Here is a 20755-nt window from a genome sequence, read left to right as displayed (position 1 = left end):
TTAAGCCAAAGGCTGATTCTCCCTAGATCTTCCATGGACTGGGCCTCTTCAATTTATGCAAGTCGGCCGATAAGATAATAAAAAAAAGTTATTTTGGGTAAAAGCCAAGAAGTCGAAATATATTGAGTAAAGGTTGCTTTTATTACTCCAGGCACATTTGATATCAGATAAAAGGTGTTGCGTAAATTTGGAAGAAACATTCACCAAGTGAAAAGGACGTACACCTTGAATTCGTGCACTACTTTAAGCGAAGCTAATAGAGGAGGTTCATAATCCGCAGTCGGCCGCAGAACTTCCAGGACGAAGACGGTCCGATGGTTCCGAATAGGAATACCAGACTTCGTTTGCTTTTTGGATTCGCCCTTTAGGCCATTCTAACCATTATATCTATATGTAAGTACTATGTTCAGAGAAGAATGAGGAGTGAAGCCCTTTTATGCCGATGGAGGCGTCGTGAAAGTTGGACACGAGTGAATTGTTGCTCAACATGAAGATACAAAGATTCTGTGGAGATTGTTGCGCCTGATTCTAACACAAATATCGTTCTACAGTCAACCTTGACATCGTGCGGCCGAGTATTGCCGACGGCTTCACCGTGAAGATGGAAGTAAAGAGGAAACGAGGTCAAGGAAAACGATGTGAAATTATCAGATAGTCTTTTTTAGGTCCGGGATTTGTTTGCTTCATGTGTGATACCCTAGATCCGATTTGTATCATATAACGCTGAGGTCTAAACGAGCTCGCTAATTCCGGGTAGAGAAAGTCAAAGTCAAAATACAAATGAGATGCTCAAAACAACAAGATTGGTTTATCTGATTAGAAACGGCCGAAGATAGATCGAAAGCTACATTACGTAAGTGCCAAATAAGCAATGATGTGGATTTATTTTCATGCATAATCATTCACCGTTTATTATCATTAGCCGTGTACCTGAAACGTGAACATGAGTTGTCAAAAGATAATAATAATAATGACGTTGGGAAATATTCAACCTGCATATGTCTATCACACTATTTCATCTATTCGACGATAGGAGGCAGCGCCAACAAGTCCCAATCAGACATCGTCCTACTGAACGATATCATCGTAAAGCAAAGTAAGAAAAATCACTCGAAGATTCCCCTCGATGCACCTGATATAGTACATAATGTACGTCGATTGGTTCCTACGTGGTCCTATCAATGGCCGAATGGAGAAGAGAGGAGGTAGCGGTCAAGGTATAACAACGACCCGTGCAGGTGAGATCCATCCCGCTTCTAAGTCGAGCTTGTGTTAAAGATCAGACAAACCTGTGGGTAGCTTCTATATCTGTACGTATCTTCTGATCGACCCTACGGACTGCACAGAATCTAATGATGATGGGTAGTACGGAGCAGGGCCACCAGCAAGTACCGAGACCAAATGGAGAGGAATAGGAAATGAACCCAAAATGTAAGCTATCTACATATCGCCAGACTTTGGTCTCGCTTCATCTGCTTGATGACGATTCTAAAGCTGTGATACTGATTTCGATGTGGGTCGATAGTGCGGGATCCACCGGCGGCTTCATTGGGTTGATAGCAGTGAGTACTGATTCATCGAATCTAAGAAGACTTGAGAAACGGTCATCTGTCACCAAAGCCTTGCCCCTGAGCGGCTGAGAGCTAACCCACAGATGTGTACCAGGGGCTCGTGATTGTCCTAATACTCGTGACATTCATTGGTATCTACCTATGGAATCGATATAGAAAACGATTACCTTCGAAGAAAGGATCACATAGTGGTATGCTGAATCCACTGCCTTCTTTGTCATTCTCTCGTCCTTCAACTTCCGATCCTTACGCACAATCTGCTTCGAGGGCATTTGAGATGGATCAGGATTTGGATTTAGGTGTTGGGGAAACACCGAAAGCATCGAAATTCAGCTTTACTGAGCCAGTGTATACTAGACAGAGATCCTCCGAATGGGAGTTACCTGTCGAAGACCCCTTCAGCTCGGGATATGATGGAGAAGATGGGGGAAAAGGCAAAGGTAGAGGGTATATAGATGTGGAATTACCTAATCAGCCGGACGAAGTCGCTTTACCCTTACGAAACAAAACAACTAGACCTATAAGTCCTGCTTCCGGTCATGACACTCGTTCAAGATCAGATAGTCTGAATAGTGTGTCGTCCTTTGTATCGACTCACTCGAAAGGAACTATCAGAGGTAAAGGAAAAGGTAGAGCCAACCCGCTAGAATCGAATTCGAGTAGAATTATCAATCCATTCGACAATCCGTATGACGAATCAAGACTTAGTCCGATACCTTTTCGACGAGCTGATTCGATGACGAGTCTCAGTTCGACGGAGAGCGATGGCGCTAGGAAGGATACTAAGCGTACCCAAGGTGGTACACCGACTGGGTCAAGTGGTGGCGAGGATAGTGAACACAGTGTAAGGGTATCTCAAATAAGAGAAGGGAGCAGATTTGTAGAAAGGTTCGAGAGTAAAGAATCTCTGGCGTAATTCAGAGTATAGGCGAGGAAGCCTTGATAGAGCTTCGAAGAATGCATTAACGATGAGGCATTGGAGAAACTCGAAAGGAAGAGAGAGACGACGACTTTTATGACACTCCCAATTTGTATTAGAATGCGGTGGAAGACGATTGTAACGACTGTATGAATTTTTTTTCGTATAAAGATGCATTGATCTTTAAAGGAACTCATAAGAGTCTTCAGCTCGTAAGAATTGCGGCGATCTCGCCGAGTTGAGCGAGTTGTGGTGTAAGACCAAAGGTCATGGTACTGCACATTCTTGTCAACCAACATTCGATCTCCTTGCGTATTTGGCTTGTGTTCGATCACAACTCTTCCCCGATGCTTCTTATGGTACCTTTGAGCTTGGTCATAGAGTATGACAGTCTACGCAAAAACGCCTGAACTCCTGGACTAACCAGTTATCATTACATGACGTCGCATGATTGGTGCCAAAGTACTAAGGTTAAATGCACAACAAGGATGGCTGGTTTTTAGTATCGGCTGCACATATTCTGGTTTCTGTACCTTTGTTTACAAGAAAGTCAATGATGCCTATTCTTCGAGAACAACATCTGGACTAATGTCTTTCGAGACTTGTGCCTAGGGTTATATATACAATAATCATTAGGTGGCTATGAGAATTTCTCGCTTTAGATCACGGGATTGACGTCACGACCTGGCAAAGCGTCCCTTGCGACCTAGTCTAGTAGTATACACGAAACGGAGAATTTCTCACCATTTTAGTGCAGGGTTTCATTGTCATTAACTTTCGGCGTATACAAAAGTGATCTTCGTCCAACGGTCACATCCTACTTACATGTCGACTATTTAGATCGAAGCAATGCAATGATAGTGATAATCAATGTATGAGAGGCCATCTACAGATCAAACTTAACAGTGGATGTAATTGCGCGTGGCGCTGAGAACATTAGTCTCCGCTACCAATTTCTATATATAATCCCCTATATCTTCGGAAGCGAATACGGGGAATGTATACTGATGACTTAGCCGCTCATATTGATCACAGCTGGATAAGCTTTGCACGACCTGGGAGATGTCGGCTGTACGTTATGAGGCGTTTAAGAGATCCAAGTATCATACACATTCGAGGTATGATGACTACAAGTAGAGCAGAGGTTAGGACGGATGCTTCCGAATTCAGTTCAAACTTCTGAGCTACCAGAATTCGCGCACGCAAAGAGGCTTGAAGCCAAGGTAGACATTCTTCAATGGTTAGGTTAATATCTGATTTTGAGTCACTAGTATAGTCGGACTACAGATTGTGGTGGCTTAACTTTAAAAGATAAACATGGTGATAATAGGTGCGGTCGGAAGGAGCGGGAATGGTATGTTCATGGACGTACGTATATATGTGTTGAATAACGCCAATAGGAGTACTAGTGTAATTTTGATCGACGGTCGATCAATCTTAGTACAGTGTTTATGCCTTTCGAACGATGTCTAATATCTCGCTGAGTGTTACATCCATTGAAGCAATACATGAATTAGGTTAAAGTCAACTGATTTAGTCCGAAGAGAATAGCGAACAAAACATTCCGTAACTCTTTTTAAGTGAATCGCCTCGGTGAACTGCCAGAAAGATAAATATTCTTTTTAAATTCCACTCACGAGAGAAGCCGGTGAGGGTTTAAGGAATGTTTAGATGTTTATAAGTTGGTTGATATGCCGAGAATTTCAAGTGAAATAACCCTGAAAAAAGTGGGAAAAGTAAAATCAGTCGCGGTCCTTCTACCTTTGACAAACATGTTTCATAAATCTCCGAATAAATTGGGATGAAAAATATGTATCATGTTGGTTGAATGATCATATCTTATCCCATCCAATGAACTTATATCCATTTTCAACATCTCTCTTATCCTGATATTCCTATAACAAGCCAACTTGTATCATCCCTTTTCAATTCACGCGTCATTCGTCATTCAATTTTCAACAATCTACAATCCCAATTCAAAAGATTATTGCTCTCTCTTCCTCCCTTTCATCGTTGGAGATATCGTGACCTAATCATAACATAACTCTTCACATCAAGCGGATTGGATTCATCAGTTAATCCGCTCTCAAGCTTCCATTTAGAACGCCTCTCTGGTCTGTTGACTACGCCTCTGTTCCGAGAATTCAAGATTCAACCTAATTTTCCACCAGTTCAACCTTGGTTTTCATTAGGCCAACAGATCTTCGAAAAGCGGAAGCTACCTTTTCGCCCTTCACTGCATACTAAAAGGTTAGATCACTCCGTCACCTAGTGAGTAGTGACCCATGAATTGTTCTATGAAATATTCAGGGCAAAGACATGTCGAGAGAATAAGGAAAATCATGTTGACTGACATCTAATTGATCTTGCTACCGAAAACCTTGTCCTCCTTTCAAATCATCTCGTCGCATCCTATCGTACTATCATATGACCTTCTTTGAATTCACCCGAAACTCCATCGGTATCTTCTGAACAGATTTCGTCATCCTCAGGATTTAACTATAGTAGTCGAAGAGTAGGGTAATTTGGTTTTTACTGGTTGAGTGAATGAAGTAGGGTAGTAGTAATCTAAGGAAAAATCAGGCGCGACCAGCCTCATTCACTCATTCAACTTACAACCGTTCGACCTCTGCTTGACTTTATCATATACCAAGGCTAATCAGCTCATCTTGTCGTCGTTATCCATCACGTCCCGACCTCACTCACCACATATCGAAGACCCGTCCAGCACTGCAAGAACAGGACCAACTTGAATCAGAACATACATGTCCCTCACATTCCTTTCAACTAAATCAATCTGAATTCTGACTCACATTCACTTAATCTTCATTCAGTCTGAATTTCAATCCCGCCTTCTCTCCTCAGATCAACCTACGCTCACATCAAGGCTCGCTTACTGCCCCATATCCACTCCCCTCAAATCTGCGCGCCGGGGCAACGCTACTCGCCTTACACTCTTCCTATCAGACAGTCTGATCGGGTAGTGGTGTCTCAGTCAACTGGATAGAGGCTCGTATACCTGTCTTCACCTGGTACAGAGGCTATATTGCCTACATGCAGGCCTGTATGATTCAGAGTCTTCCCCGTCCTTAGCTGTGAGTAGTGTCTCAAGTTGCCCCAACGACCTGGTGCCCTTTGGCGACACCACTCCCCACTCTGTCGCTTGCCGGCGAGATGTCTCCACAGCCGTCCAGACCCTCCTGCTCCTTATGACTGGGACGAGAAGCCGATGTTCTATTTGGTAACAAATAATTCGCATGCTAACAAATGTATCGGTCGTTCGTCCTCCTGTAGAATCGCAATACACCTAAAAAGCCCGTCCTGACAAAATCGCCGCGACGGTGCCTCTGTAGAAGACCACAAACCTCATCTTGTCGTTCGAATTATCATCATGGACAGCTTCTCTTCTTCGCCTCTAATGGAATCCTTCCCATCGTCTCGATTCCCTTCGCCAACCCCTTCACCTACCCAGACCGATACCGACCTGCCCATCGAGGTTGACCAATCGTTCAACTCCTCCCTATCGTTCGGCGAAACCTCACCATGCTTCTCGCCTACTCCTGCCATGCCTCAAAAGGGTGCAATTTCCCCATTGCTTGCTCAAAACTCGTCTGAATTCCTTTCTCCATCACCAGTCTTCTCGCTCAAACCTCGTCGCCCGGACCCTGTACCCCTGCAACGGTTGACTGTACCCTCACCTTCAAAGTCATCGATTATGGATCTCGACGACAGCATCAAACCACTCTCGGCTAGACCAATAGGGTACGGCAGAACGTTCGGTCGGGAGATCTCAGCAAACATCATGCAACGCTCAGCTGGGCCGGCTACTACCAAGGCAAACAAGGGCATGATGTTACCTCCAAATGTACCTGAAGGCAAAAACATGATGCGTCCCAGAGGTGGAATACCCATGCAATGGACTTCATCGAATGAGGAAACCGGTAGACCGAAGTTGGGGATGCACGCTCAATTGTTCAGACGAGAGGTCAGTGTGTCGAGTGCATTGGATGAGGTGTTGTACTGATATTATCGACAGACTGATCCTAGCATGTCGTTGTCCCCCTCCTCCGTTGCTTCTACTTCCGTCAGTGATGACTTTGGTATGGACATCGACTCCCCCGCTATCAAATCTCGTCGACCTTCTTCGCAACAATCGCCAACATTCAGCGGCGCAGCTTCTTTTTCCGGGTCACCTGGGCTCGGGTCATTCTTCTGCGAGTCACCCGCTGCTCCTGCTGCTCAAGCACCTGCCAAAAGACGATCTCTAGTCACCGGCTCGCCCGCGTCGCCTTCCTCGGGCTCACCTTCCGCCAAACGTACTTCTCTCGGTCTCACTCGCCCAGCTCTTGACAAAACTACTTCGTCCGGTGCTATGTTATTCGGTGGTGGACGGTCTAGTACCGTGGCTGCCCGACGAAATCCGATGTTCAAACGTCCTGCCTTGGGACCCCTTAGTGCCGGACCCTCAGGTGATGGTGGAGCCAGAACTGCATCTGCGACGTCCGCTTTCCCCATTCTCTATGCACCTCCTAAAACAACCCTTGGGGGCGGAAGCTCTGGCACATTCCCTCGAAGCGCCATGGCACCTATGAGAAGGGCTTACTCGGTATGCGACCAGAACAAGATGCATGAGATGGAGGAGGATGAGAGTGAATACGAAGCTTCGCCCTCAATGGCAGGTACCCAAGCCGAGTATATCCGGAGATATGGTCCTCGGGCTGTACCTAAAGTTGACGGTTCGCCTGGTTTCAAGTCTGTCAGAGCTTCTATTGCCACTTCCGGGCAAGGTATAACTAGTCCAGCTGCTAGCAAAGGCAAGCAAAAGATTAGCCCATATGGACCCGGTGGATTACCCGGTTTTGGTGATAACGAGATGGACGGGAAGATCTTACCTTGTCATAAGGTCAAGGAAGACGGTCTAGTTCGGATCACCCCAGACACTCTTCAAGAGTTGCTTGCCGGAAAATATTCTTCGAAAATCAAAAGACACCATATCATCGATTGTCGTTTCGATTACGAATATGCAGGCGGACATATAGCAGGAGCAATCAATGTGAAATCTATGGACGCTTTGGATCAACTGCTGCTATCGGAATCCACCGGCGTACATGCCAGCGGTAACAGCTTACCAGTTCCTAGTAGAAGTGGTGAATTGGAAGAAGGTGAACAGGTTGTACTAGTATTCCACTGCGAGTTCAGCGCCAAACGAGCTCCAACATTCGCCAAGCATCTTCGTTCAAGAGATCGTCTACTAAATAATGCTCTTTATCCCAAAATATTTTACCCCGAGGTCTACATCTTAGAAGGTGGTTATTGTGGATTCTATCAATCTCAGCCCGAGAAATGTGAAGGAGGATACACGCCTATGGATGATCCGAAGCATTTCGAAAGGCGTAATTCCGATTTACACGACTTCCGAAAGTTTAGCAGAACCAGATCTTTCACCTATGGTGAACAACCCACTCAACCTTCTCGAGCGGCCCCACCTTGTCCGCCACTCGCATTTGCAGCCGCATCAGCTGCAACAGCTAGAAGAAATGGTATGACCATCACTGAGGAAGACCATGAACACGAATCATCTCCTTCAGGTGGTAATGGATCTTCAAGCGATAATAACGAAAATTCCCCTTGTCCTAGAGCTGTATCAATGATTCAACCTCCCATCTTCGGTTCCGCTAAGACCCGAGTTCTGGGCAGAGCCGGTTTCCATAGAGTAGCTTCGTACGCCGGTACCGGCATCCGCAACTGATCATAGTCTACCCTCCCTATATTTTCTCCACCCATCCGCCTAAGTCATCTCCTCAACCCACTGACTAGAAACACTGTATCATACGCTTTTTTTGGTTTCTTTTTGCATTGCATTGCATCGCATCGCATGACATGGCATAATTGCATACCTTCTATTTCTGTTGCTTATTTGATTATTTTGGACATTATTTGCCGTTGCATGGTCGCTTTCCTACCATATCCTATCATTTCTTGGGTTTACCTAGTTTTTTGTATATAATTGTTATTATCTGTCTATTGTTTCTTTCGAGTTTTAATCTGAAATATATATACTGTAGCCTTAATTTATCACCTAGTCATGCTTTTCTCTTCTGCTTTATGCATTTTTCGTTCTTCAGCGTTGCTTGGGATGATCCTGCCTTGTTTTTCTGCCGTCAACAGAATAGCGTCAATGGTACGCAAGTGAATGGACATCCATATTGACAAGATAATGCATATGATCTTAAACTTATGATACATACTATACTGTATAGAATGACAACAAGAAAGATGGGTTCCTACAGAAGGATACTGATGCGTCGGGTATATCTGGGTGAGGATTGATTACGTTACTACGTACTGCAAGCGGATCATTCGAACCTCTGAACCACTTCATCCAGCTTCTTCTCAAGATCCAGACCTATCAAGGTATCTAACAGCTTGACCAGTAACGTACTATCGTTATTACACAACTCAGCCATGTTGTTTGCATTACCTGTTTCCTTGATTAACCCTATTGATTTGGCAGCGTCTAAACATCTTTGATCTACATAAGGAAAGACTTCTTCCCATTGACCTTGTATTCTTCTTAAAAAAATTCCAACTCCGACAGGTCCAATTCCTTTTAAAGATTTTAACATTTCACCTACTCTAATTTGAGCTTTTTCTACATTATTTAAATTTTCAATTGCACGTTTAATTCCATTTAAATCATTTTCTTCACCTTCACCATTTAAACCTTTTACACCTTGAGCAAAATCAATTAATTGATTAACAGTTTTTTCTCTATGTTGAGTTCTAGCAGATAATAAAGATTCTCTAAATTTATCTTCATCTGATTTTTCAAAAATTTCAAATTTACCAAAATTAAAAGGTGGATTTAATAAAGTTGAAATTGTACGTAAACCCATTTTATGTGAAAGTGGTTTTGATAATAATAAAGAAGATAATAAAATTTGAAATGGTGTCATATTTGAATGTGGATATCTTAAATAACCTTCAGGTAATTTTATTTTTTCTCCAACTCCAATTGATTTTTCAGCTTTTTTTGATAATTTAGGTCTAGGTATTGGATTTTCAAGTTTTTCAAAAGAATTGTTTGGTGAAGAATTTTTGAACCAATCTTTTTCACCAAATCCTTTTTCAGGTAATGGATTTGAATAATCTAATGCTTCATCTGATAATAAATATTCTAATAATTTTTCAGGATTACTTGATTTAATACGTGGTTTTACTTCTTCATCTGTTTTAGATTTCCTTGACTTTTTTTCTGGGGATTTGGTTGATTCATCATTCTTGGCCTTTGCTTTAGACTTGATAGATTCTGCCTTTAAATTGTTCTCACTTTTCGTAGTTTTTGCTTTTGATTTCAGTCTTCCTGGAGATGATTTACCATTCGCATTCGCTTTTTTATTTTTCTTCGGCGGTTTATCATCTTCGTCTGCGGCCGAGAGATAGTCATCGTCTGTGTCCTCGTATAATATGTATGAGTTAAGGCAATGAAGAGCAATAGATTCTCAGCTCACCAAGTTCGCTTAATTCACTATCGGTCCCATTCCCACTAGGACTGCTTATCACGTCGTTGCTTGCTTCCTCGTATTTCCGCTTCATTCCATTTGCACGCTTAGTCGCAGCTCTAGATGTCATGATACGTAGATTGTTTCCGGTAAAGGGTTCTCGGGCTTGCTTTGTTGATGGGTTCCTTTTCTAGCAATGTGCTTCTGTATGGCTCACAATCAATATTAATCTAGTAAACAAATGAGATTCTGTTTTGTAATGTTCTCAGTGCACTTGTTAAACGCGACCAAAAATCCTACGTCATTTTATGGCTCAACCGGAATCGAAGATCGGCAAAATTATATCAGGCACGATCCAATCGAGCGATAAGCATTTTACATTTTGATGTACAATTCCCCTTGTGATTTGCATAGAGAAGCTATGCATTTTGATTTGAGGTCAATCTGTTTTGTCCGCTCAACTACGCCAGAAGTGTATGTATGCATATCGAAACAGCCATCATCAGGTCGAAGTGGCAGGTGAATCTTGTGAGTAGGCTGGAATCCAGCCAGTCTGGAAAGAGAATACAATCTGGGTGAAGTGATTATGACCCTTTTTGAGTCTCAAGTTAAGTATATATTGTAAGTTTTTGGGTTTGAATCCTATCTGACACAACGACAACAGATCTAACCAAACTTAGCAAAGGAAGATCGACAACATAATGGCACCTTTTTCACCTTTACCACCTTCTCACATTCAAATCTCAAAAGGATTCCAACCACCTAAATTCCCAATGTTTTTCGGTCAAACTAAGTTAAGACAACATGATTTTTCACAAATACCTTTGAGACCATCTAAGTCTAATCGTCGGCAAACAATATTTCAAGGTGGACATTTATCATTTGGAATATTAATTTGTTTATTCATTTCATCATTATGGTTAATAGCTGCTTTTTCTGCTGCTCAATTAAGTTTATCTCCACCTTCTCCAAGTGATTTAGTTTATCTTGAAAGTGAAGGTTTAGCAGTTACTGATTTTGAAATTGGCTCTTCTTGGGGAGAAGTTGGATTGTTTGAAACGAATTCTTGGCGTAGGATAAGAAATACAGAAAATCAAATTATATCTGATTTAGAAGTTGAAGGAAGTAATAGGTGGAAGAGAAATGAAGCTGTTTTAGAAAAATTGAAAGAATCCACATTGGATCCACCAAAATTCACAACACCGATTTTAGGATCCGATCCAATCACTTCAGAACAGCTTTTGACCGTTCTGGTGAATGAGCCAGCTGATTCACAAGAATCTGAGCTAATTGAGAGAGGTGAGAAGACTTGGGCGAAAAATCGTATAGAGGCTGAAGTGAAGTATGAGCCAGACTTTGCTCAACAACAATCTAGTATGGACTCAACATTTGAAACCTTAACTTCAGATCAGAAGGACACAATTCATCCTCAGTTGAATGCATTGCATGAAGAAAACAAAGCCGCCAGTGAAATCGCCTACCCAATAACAGGATCAGAGAGTACTGCAACAGGGGGCGAGTTGATGTCGCTGAGACGCGAAGGAAATAGCCACTCGCCGGCAAGCAGAAGACATCGTCATAATCATGAAGATGAAGATGTCGTCGATGGCGGTATATGACCAGCAAGTGCCCCCGGTCTCAAGCGCGGATCAGCTCCAATGAATTCAGTCTTGCATGCCAATTTCGATAATTATATTCAAAAAATGAGATCCCCAGATTTTCGGATCATCATCCCCAACAGATAATGTTATAGATACTATGTATTACAGATAGCTGAGTAAAATTTCTCTTTCGCTTCGAGTAAATTGGACTGGTCGAAAATCTCGTCGCGTCCACACTGTTTGACCCAATCAAGCGAGGTGCAAGAGCTGCAGTATGCCTCTCCAGCCCTCTTTTCGTTTTCTTGAGACGGAACAAACTCGATTGGGTGGCAAATCGGCGTCCCATTCAACTTCAGCGGCAGTGGTATCTGAATTTTGGCTTTCCCTTCTCTTCTTGGGTTTACTCGTGGCTTTCTTCTGTATTGGATCCAAATAGACTGATAGTCTGACCGTGATTCGCCAATGCGTGCGCTCGGGCTTTCGTGGATGACGATCTGGATGTGTTTCGGAATTACTCCATTTCCTATAATGCTCAAGCTGTCAACGCATATAATACCTGAGAGTTAAATACCTCCGAACTCACTTGTCTGGATTTATTCCTTCGCAATTCGTTTTACTGTCCGTCTCACCTGAACTTCCTCTATTCCTCGCATGGAATTTCCCCCATTTACCCCAATACCGGAGACAAGATTTTCTCGAACAGTTTTCCTGTGCACGCCGAATTATGGATGGCCATTTTAATAAGCGATAATTTTTATCATTGGATTGGGACCTACGTCTTCATTGCAAGCTCTTTTTCCACATTGTGAACAAGATGCATGTCCAGCTTCACCCCATGAATGGCCATCTTCCTTCCACAGAGTAGCTTCTCCCCTTTCATCTTCCTGCACACATCTGAGGATCGAATTAACAGCCATTAGTCTGGGGGTAACTTTCTACGTGGCGGGAGGGGTCAGATAATCAAAAGATGCTTACGCAACACAAGGCACTCGTCTAGTCATATCGAGTGTGCTTGGGTTAAGACAGGTACTGCTGGACTGGCTTCCGAGGATATCCAGCATATCTCCACCAAGGTCAACAGGAGTATCGTGATTATCATGAAGTGTATGCGAATATTTACTCGTCCAAGAAAATTCGGTAGTTGAAGACCGAGATGAAGAAGGTGAGAAAGGTTGAATATCAGGATCAATTCTGTAAGATGGTAATTGATGATCTTCAGATTTTGCATAGTAATCTGAAGTAAAATGCGAGACTGAATATTCCTCTAAATTCTGTCTAAGGTATACTTTTTCTGACTGAGAGGAATATCCATATGAAATCGAATCTGATTGTCCTGGGAGCGGTTCCAAATATCCACGGTTGATTTGGAAAAAGTGAGATAAAGTATTCATTTTATCTTCAACAGACACGTTGTTGTTATGAGCTGATCCAGCATTTGCTTTCCGTTGATATCTAGGTCCTCTAGGCTTAACTCTTTCTTTACGTTTCAAAGTGATTTCAACTGGAGGTAAAAGTCTATTTTCTACATAAGTCGAACACTTTTCTGAGGAATCAATAGTCCCTTCAAAGTCTATTGAAGTAACGTCCTTGAGAGCTTGGTTCACATTGTTAAGTTTTTTAAAAGGGTAATAATCAGAAAGGGATATAGGAGAACCCAGGATTCCTGATTCATCCGTTTCACCGATTCCCGTAATATCATCCCCATGATATCGTTCATCATCTTCAATTCCACCATTCTTCGCCTTAGGGATATCCCATACGTGGGGGTGTTTATAATCTTGATCTCCTAGCTCCGAGTCGTCTTCACGGCGGTTATCATCCAAATTTGGATACCTATTCGCTCTAGTGACAGCTTGAAGGGGAGGGGGAGAGGTGAACTCTGTCCCCAATAACGAAGGTGACATTGTTAAATTGAATCAATAGCTGGATATTCCTACTGCAGGTCAAATCGAGTCGATTGTTATCGAGAATGAGTACTACTTTCAAATAACACTCTGCGGATATTCACCACAGCTAGCAACATCACAAAGGTATAACGCACAAGAGGAAGGAGGATCAGGATGTAGATCTGCGGGGAAAGAGAGGAAACCTTTCATGCTGTGCTAAATCAGTTTTGTCTTTGTAGGAATCTTGAGAAGTACGTACAACTATGTCATCAATGATTCTAGGCCCTAATTCGAAACCAAAAATCAGACATGTCAACAACCTTAAGTATGATTCATGAAGCCTGTAGAAGACAGACCCTCAGTGCCTCGACCCTAGTGCTCAATTCATTGTGGAATTTGTGGTTGACCAAAAATACTTTCGAGGTGATAGATGATTCTGGAGGTCCCACAGCACTCGGCAATCCACTCAATAGACTATTCTGCAAAATACACCAAATACTACGGGGCACAACCTTGATTAAAGACAAGTTTCACTCGCTCAAATTCTAGATTGCACCGAAGCTTATCACTTACGCAACACGGCTCTCTGTAAAGCTAGCTTCAGGCACTCGCTCAAATCTGCCAACCTTGCGGTCAGCCGGACAATACAGCTTTTCGATCACATATGAACATAAACATAATGACATAAGATCGACATATTGGTAACGAACTATATACAGTCCCAGAGTATAAAGCAAATAGAGGTCTGCATAGATACGTTAATCGAATTTCGTTATTGATACTGATCAGGATGACCGTGAATCGCAAGGTAATGATATGATTTGTGTACCAAGAGGTGTGTATGTGAGGACGCGATTGCACGGGTCGAAGGGAAGAGTCATCCAAGGGCCTACGCGTCAATGACCATCGGTTCGTCAACCGTTCCTTCGAGAGGTTTGCGATTCGTGCCGGATGTTGCTAAACGGGGTGATGTGGGAGCAGGCGAAGAGAAAAAACTGGCTACCGATTTACTGACAGGAGCGGATGTGGGCGAAGCGATTGTGGCTGGGGCAGCAGTTGGAGCAGTTGAAGCAGTTGAAGCAGGAGCTGGCGGTGTCAAGCCAACCGCAATCTAGGTCATGAGATATCAGAACGGCAAGCTAGGGAAGGACTGCCTGCTCGCGACCCACTCACCCATGCTTCCGCTTTGACTTTCCATTGACTGTCTTTGGTCTTCCCTTCTCTAACCGCGACTTCTTTCAGCTTAGCCTCGATAGCAGCCTTTGTAGCAATATTTTCGAATCGCTCCCTCAGTTGAGATACTAGATCAGGCTTGATCTTCTTACTACCTTCAATCATCTGATACAGTTCAGGCAGATGCTCCTCGGGAAAAGCAATTTTCGGCGGCGGCCTGGATCGGGCTGGGTTTTGAGCTATGATTTCGCCGTTGGTGCTCGGCGAGGTGTTGTAGACTGGTTTCGACGAGATTGAGGACGAATTAGGTATCGAAACGGGTTTCTCGGGGGCAGGTGGGGCTGGCGTAGGAGTCACAGTAATGGGCTCGGCAGCAAGCAAACATCGGACATTTAAGCTTATTCCTATTGCAGTCGTAGTGAATAATGTCTTGAATGTCTGTATTGGCTCGGTGGAGTTGTAGGTGAAAGGATCAACGGATTGCGGTGTATCTGGTGCGTCTCTCTCAGCAGTGCCAGCGGGTTTTCTTGTGCACAATAAGACTCACCATTCAGCAGTTGTATCCTATAGCCTTCCAGTCCTTCCGACCCTTCCTCACCTACGCTTTTCTCCCAGATGGGGCCTTTCCACGAAGGTATCAATTTGACTACTTTCTTAGCAATATCCCTAGACTTCTTGACAACTTTCATCGGTAATCTGGCTTGCTCAGGCTCCGCCAGAGAACTGATGTCGCCATCGGCAGGGGTGAATTCGATATCCTCAGCATCATCAAGCCAATCGTCAAACTCTCCTTCCGACTCTGATCCCTCCTCATCCTCCTCATCTTCCTTAGGTTCTCCTTCACCGAAGTCATCCACGTCTTCGCCTCCTTCATCGTCTACCCAGTCATCGCTCGAATCGTAAGAGTAGTCGAAAATAGGATCCTGCGCGAATGGCGTTCGAGGTCCAACAACTACTGATTTCTTGGTAAAAGTACCTATGAAACATTAATCAGCCGCAATTCAGGATAACCAGAGAACCAGCCCGTGACTCACCGCAATATGGCGGTCTAGCCTGTTGATCGAATGACAGAGTCTTCCAAGGGAATCTACGTCTATCCTTTAGCTGACTCAATACCGCCCGTGGATCCTCGGCATCTTCTAGTGTGCCGTAAAGCTCGGCAACAGAGCCACCGAGCGGCATAGTCTTCAAACCCCTGGGAAGACGGCTTCGAGATGTGCGGGACCGCGTGCGGTGTTTACGCAAGTGGTCGTTCAAGAAGTCTGCGACATGAGGGTCAATTGAGTTACAGTAATACAGCTGTTGGCAGCGGAAGCATACCTTGTGGTGCCCACATTTCTACATTGGATCCCTTCTCTTCTTCCAAAGAATTCGATGCCATAGATGCTCTGTTAGACCTCCATCGGTTGATTTCGGCGACATGCACATGAGGTCTTTGGTTCATTGGTCGGAATGCTCTCGAATAATCGCTCCCTCCACCCTTTACAGGCGAAGCGCTGCCTTTTGGGTCTAATCGATAATTTAGCGATTGTGTGACGAGCCTGGCTAGGCGGTAGAAGAGGACTTACTCGAAGGCCCAGCTTCACTTGCCCGGCTGATAGGCGGGGTTGTTGGGGGTTTGGCCTTGAAAAAGCCCATCATGGTCTTCGCCTGCTTAGCGACTATGGCAGCTCTCCTTTCTTGCTCCTTTTCTCTGGCGCTGCGATATGCTCATTCCAACATCAATATCCGTTGAACGATATCAGTCAAACAAGCCACTTACGCTTTCTTTTCGGCAACCTCAGCCTTCTTTGCCTCCCTCTCCTCTCGCTTGAGTCGCGCAGCTTCCTCCTTTTCATGAGAATGAGATCAACGGGGGTCTACAAGCACTCATTGCCGGAACTCACCTCCTCCGGGGTCAATTTGCCCTTCTTTGTAGGCGAAGCACTTCTGCCTCTCGACTCCACTGTGTTGGCAGTACCTTCTCTACTCTTCCTTCGACTGATTAGAGGTGATTGCTTCACACTCTTGTCAGTCATCTGCCGAATGTCTGTATTTCGCTCCGGAGACTCACCTCGACTTCGTCAGCCTTTGCTACCCTCTCCGGTTCCTTCACATCCTTAGCCTGACTCTTATCTGCCTTGTCTCCCTTGATCAACTCCAACTTCTCTATATCATCAAGTCCATTCAATATCCTCTCACATTCCTCCCTCGCTTGTTCCCGCTCTCTACGCCTTGCTAAGACCTCTTCCAATTGACTCGCCGAAAAGTGCTTTGCTACGTCGGTCGCTTCCCAGCACCGTATCTGCAAGGCGGCTGGCACCTTTGCGGTTGACGTTGATGGAGAGAAGTCGGCAGGGACGATACCGTATTGCTTTAAGGCGAATAGTTTGGGTATCAAAGATGTAAGAGTTTCATTGGGCAGTGGGTCTGTGACGATCGCGTATCAGTATCACACCTGCAGTGAGGTCTATTCAACTGACCCTGTCCTCCTTTCGTTATCTCCAGAGCTGATTTCAGGTGTTTGATAAAAAGCGATTCATTGCTCGAGGTGCTAATTGTAGTGCATATGAGCTTGAGCCGATCCCCATCCAAAGGAAGTAAGAAAGAAGCTCACAGTTCATGGCCGGCCATGACAATCAAGCCATGATATTCCTCTGGAATATCTGTTATCTTGTTACCAGCTTCAATTTCGTCCAAAAGCCATCCTTCAAAATTCAACAATTCTATAGGCGAGTCAACGGTTTTGACTCATAATCAAGTAGTAGTAAGCCAGACTTACGTCTTCTTGGTAGTTTGCGACCAGATGATTCTTGTTTGAATATCAATTTCCGCCCCTTAAGCTCAACCAGTGATCCCGCTGCTATATTGGGCTGACGTTAGCTAAAACGCAAACCATCTCCGTTTTAGTGGCTTACATCCGGCTTTCAATTTCTTATCGATACACCCATTTTCTTTATTTTCAACATCAATTCCTGTGAATAAAAAATGGATCAATTATTTGGCACACGGATTGAAAAAGCAGAAGCTCGTCTTCACTCACCTCCTTCACCAGCCTTCCTCTTGAGCTCCCTGATTGGACTGGATTCCATGCTATACTGCGTATTCTCCAATGTTGTGTTTGGGGCCATAGGCTCTACTAAGCGAGGAGTCTCAGTGGTCATCGCTTCTTTCAGTCTTCGTCACTTGACAAAGAGAATAGATGAATGAGACTCTGCTAAATGCTGATACAAGCAGTAGCTTTGATAATCTCGCTCAATGTAATGTCGGTTGACGCGTGTAATTCGAGTAAAGTCAATGAACATCATTTAACTTAAAAGCTCAAGACGCGTCCAGTCATCTGCTCGGAGTTATACGGCGTTTGAGTATCCACCGAGATATAAATTAGCGTCTGTGGCACAAAGCCGCAGTGCAGGTGTGATATGAATTTCAGAAAAGTTCAAAGAAGATGTGGAATCTGCAGCCTAGCGATGTATCCGAGTTATACAGACGATACGGTCAACAGGACTTCATGTAAAATGATTAGAGAGTCAACTCGGCTTGCCAGAAAACATACCTTTCAATAAATGTGTAGAACTGGAAGAGACTGATTTTGGCGATTACTTTGGACCAGGAAGAGACACATGTGAACATACAAATTGACAATGTATCATAGGCGTTACTGAGATGCTTGTACCTTCCTTGTATAAGGCGATATTTTGTTTCTGCCTACAAGCTGACCATCACAAGACCCTTTGTGGTTTTGCAGTCTTCCAAGCTCTTGTTGAGCGATGATTTTGCAATCATAGAGCAGGATATTCGCAGTTCACAAGAATCCAGAATCGAAAGCCTACTCTCGGTCTTTCAAGTACAATCTATTGCGATACATCATGGATGAATAGCACTTCCGTCCGGGACTGTCATTGTATAGTAGTTGCCAGCTATTTGGAAGCCCTCGATCAAATCAAATTCCTGATGTAAGCTGTCTGTGCTCCCCTGGAACAAGTGGCGTTGTCTTCTCCTAATGAAAGAGGGAGTGATAGATCAGATCTTCGCTCCAACCCCTTCGTGTGTCCAGAATATTTCGAATATCCACGATGACAGAGCCAAACGTCATCATAGCAGATAGACGATAGCAACGACACAACTCGTACCCACTAGTACCATATACTGAGATCTATTCACGATGCATGAAAGGGACTAAAACAATGAATTCCCCGAGCAAGGAGCCGTCTTGGACCGGAATTTACGAGAAAATTTCCTTCTTTTTTCGTCCCTTAAGATGTAAGTATGACATCAATTCTCTTGAACATCACGAAATGATCGTCTCGCTCGTAGAAAGTGACAATAATAGCGAATTTTGATTGTCATCGTTTGTATCGGCAAATGAGCGATCATCTTCGATGTCGCTATCTAAGCTTGAAATCTCAGTCCATCGCCAAAAAAACGCCAAATCGGTCGGTGATTGCCGAATGACGAAGTCTTGAAAACAAAAAAAAAAACAATTCAAAATATCATGAAACGTCATGCATCGCCATTCAATCGTCCTGCAGGGTAGTATTCATTCTAGAGGGTTAGTTGAATGGGTTCTGGGGATGCGAATAGAATTGTATGAATGAGTCAAATTTTGAAAATCAACCTGAAGATTCCAAGACTAAAAAGTTGTCTTTGGATCGGATCATCCGTCAGCCGTTCCGATAACCAGCTGATATATCCTCGCGTATCAGATATCCCAATTTTGGGGATCTACGGGTTGATTCTGTGCAAAATATCTTTCGCTCGGAGCGCTAATCGTTGGAGGAAACAGCAAACGAGAGGCTGAGTTTGTCGTGTAAATCGTTAGCCGGCCGATCCCGTCCCCTTCCGAAATCGTGCGAATGCCAAGTCTGAATTATTGTATTGTATGCATACACAGACAAGGTTTCAGTCTGCCATAGTGGATGAAAGGAACTATTATATACACAAACGGTCGGGAAAGGGCATTTTTGGTCTCGCTTGTTCTTGCTTCAAAATTGAAGGTTTAGCTTGCTGTATGTATGGGTACACGAACATTGACGAGATTTTGCAGGATTCGCGTCCTTTTAGTATGCGATCACATACACCACAAACAACGTGTATGAGCGTACTCAATACGATCATACCCTATATACCGGAACTGTACCGAACAACATAAGGAAATTGTAATTAAAGGTGAAACCTTTTTCTTATAATTTCGAATTTGATATTTGTGAGGATCGGTTATTTACGTGTTCATTTCTACTATTTGGTTTTTTTTCTCTATATAACTTAGCACGTTTGCAACGGACTAACTTTAAACTATAAGAAGTGCGTCATTCAAAATAAGATAAAGCGCAATCCCCCGATGAAATTTTAACGGGGCCTTTGTCAGGGTAAGCGAGTTTTACCTCATAGCCTAACGATTTGTATTCTATTGCTACAGATCGCGTAAGGATGTATGGGGAAATTTTTGAGCAAATTATTATTATTATTATTATTTTTTCGACTCGTATAGTGAAAAGTACTATAAGCATTAGTCACGAGCCTGGCTTGGTGACATTCCGTGGAATCGATGGCGTGAGCAGATTGATTGAGATCCGGCAAATCAATCAACAAATTTGGTGAAGCATGTACAGTTAATTAGGATAGCATACATAGTTAAAAAATATTATCATTATCATCATTTCTTCGTACATAATTAATCATACATACAAATCTGACATAACATTAAATCAATAGAAATTAGATACTGGACCAAGGATTGAATCAAGGTGAGTAGTAATATTCTGATTGATCGGCAAATTTCACGTGCTTTTTTTTCGAGAATTCTCCTATACATATTATTATATGGAGAACGTGCGATGGTTCAAAGTGAAACAATCAAATTCATTTATAAAAATCATCAATCAATTTTCAGATATTGCTTTGATCCAATCCTTAATATCTTTAAGAAATCATCCATTCCATTTACCCCAAGAGAAAGGAAAACATCCATCAGTTTGAAAATTGTGTCGATATAACCCATTATCTCCTCATCGCATATAACCGCTCAGTCCTCCTCACTTTCTCTTATTAAAGTTAATTCTGGCTTTCAATCATTTCTTTACATCCCTCTCAACACTTGACTGTATACAATTACCCCCGAAAA

General features: G+C 43.3%; 6 protein-coding genes across 6 annotated transcripts; 3 read left to right on the top strand and 3 right to left on the bottom strand.

Annotated features, from left to right (window-relative positions):
* Nucleotides 1-1147: 1147 nt before the first annotated feature.
* Nucleotides 1148-2487, top strand: I206_102578 (uncharacterized protein; the record flags this gene model as incomplete). Its single annotated transcript, XM_019154687.1, has 5 exons — nucleotides 1148-1238; nucleotides 1300-1310; nucleotides 1367-1431; nucleotides 1526-1562; nucleotides 1666-2487. The coding sequence occupies 5 exons, from the start codon at nucleotides 1148-1150 to the stop codon at nucleotides 2485-2487; spliced, it is 1026 nt and encodes a 341-aa protein (XP_019012090.1).
* A 3394-nt stretch (nucleotides 2488-5881) lies between these two features.
* Nucleotides 5882-8239, top strand: I206_102577 (uncharacterized protein; the record flags this gene model as incomplete). The annotated part of the gene is made up of 2 exons (XM_019154686.1): nucleotides 5882-6475; nucleotides 6527-8239. The coding sequence occupies 2 exons, from the start codon at nucleotides 5882-5884 to the stop codon at nucleotides 8237-8239; spliced, it is 2307 nt and encodes a 768-aa protein (XP_019012089.1).
* A 607-nt stretch (nucleotides 8240-8846) lies between these two features.
* I206_102576 (uncharacterized protein) lies at nucleotides 8847-10122 on the bottom strand (the record flags this gene model as incomplete). Its single annotated transcript, XM_019154685.1, has 2 exons — nucleotides 8847-9940; nucleotides 10002-10122. 2 exons carry the CDS (start codon nucleotides 10120-10122, stop codon nucleotides 8847-8849), a joined length of 1215 nt encoding a protein of 404 aa, XP_019012088.1.
* A 571-nt stretch (nucleotides 10123-10693) lies between these two features.
* Nucleotides 10694-11611, top strand: I206_102575 (uncharacterized protein; the record flags this gene model as incomplete). Its single annotated transcript, XM_019154684.1, has 1 exon — nucleotides 10694-11611. The coding sequence occupies one exon, from the start codon at nucleotides 10694-10696 to the stop codon at nucleotides 11609-11611; it is 918 nt and encodes a 305-aa protein (XP_019012087.1).
* Nucleotides 11612-11842: 231 nt separating this feature from the next.
* On the bottom strand, nucleotides 11843-13497 carry I206_102574 (uncharacterized protein; the record flags this gene model as incomplete). The annotated part of the gene is made up of 4 exons (XM_019154683.1): nucleotides 11843-12116; nucleotides 12177-12301; nucleotides 12370-12487; nucleotides 12569-13497. 4 exons carry the CDS (start codon nucleotides 13495-13497, stop codon nucleotides 11843-11845), a joined length of 1446 nt encoding a protein of 481 aa, XP_019012086.1.
* An 871-nt stretch (nucleotides 13498-14368) lies between these two features.
* Nucleotides 14369-17795, bottom strand: I206_102573 (uncharacterized protein; the record flags this gene model as incomplete). The annotated part of the gene is made up of 14 exons (XM_070202589.1): nucleotides 14369-14590; nucleotides 14653-15143; nucleotides 15200-15628; nucleotides 15687-15914; nucleotides 15973-16161; nucleotides 16221-16351; nucleotides 16415-16482; nucleotides 16539-16649; nucleotides 16706-17061; nucleotides 17115-17185; nucleotides 17249-17357; nucleotides 17414-17494; nucleotides 17550-17606; nucleotides 17675-17795. The coding sequence occupies 14 exons, from the start codon at nucleotides 17793-17795 to the stop codon at nucleotides 14369-14371; spliced, it is 2664 nt and encodes an 887-aa protein (XP_070058690.1).
* Nucleotides 17796-20755: the final 2960 nt, after the last annotated feature.

This window comes from Kwoniella pini, chromosome 3 (genome assembly GCF_000512605.2).
Source record: "Kwoniella pini CBS 10737 chromosome 3, complete sequence".
Taxonomy (NCBI): Eukaryota; Fungi; Basidiomycota; class Tremellomycetes; order Tremellales; family Cryptococcaceae; genus Kwoniella; species Kwoniella pini.
This window is presented reverse-complemented; position numbering and strand designations above follow the sequence as displayed.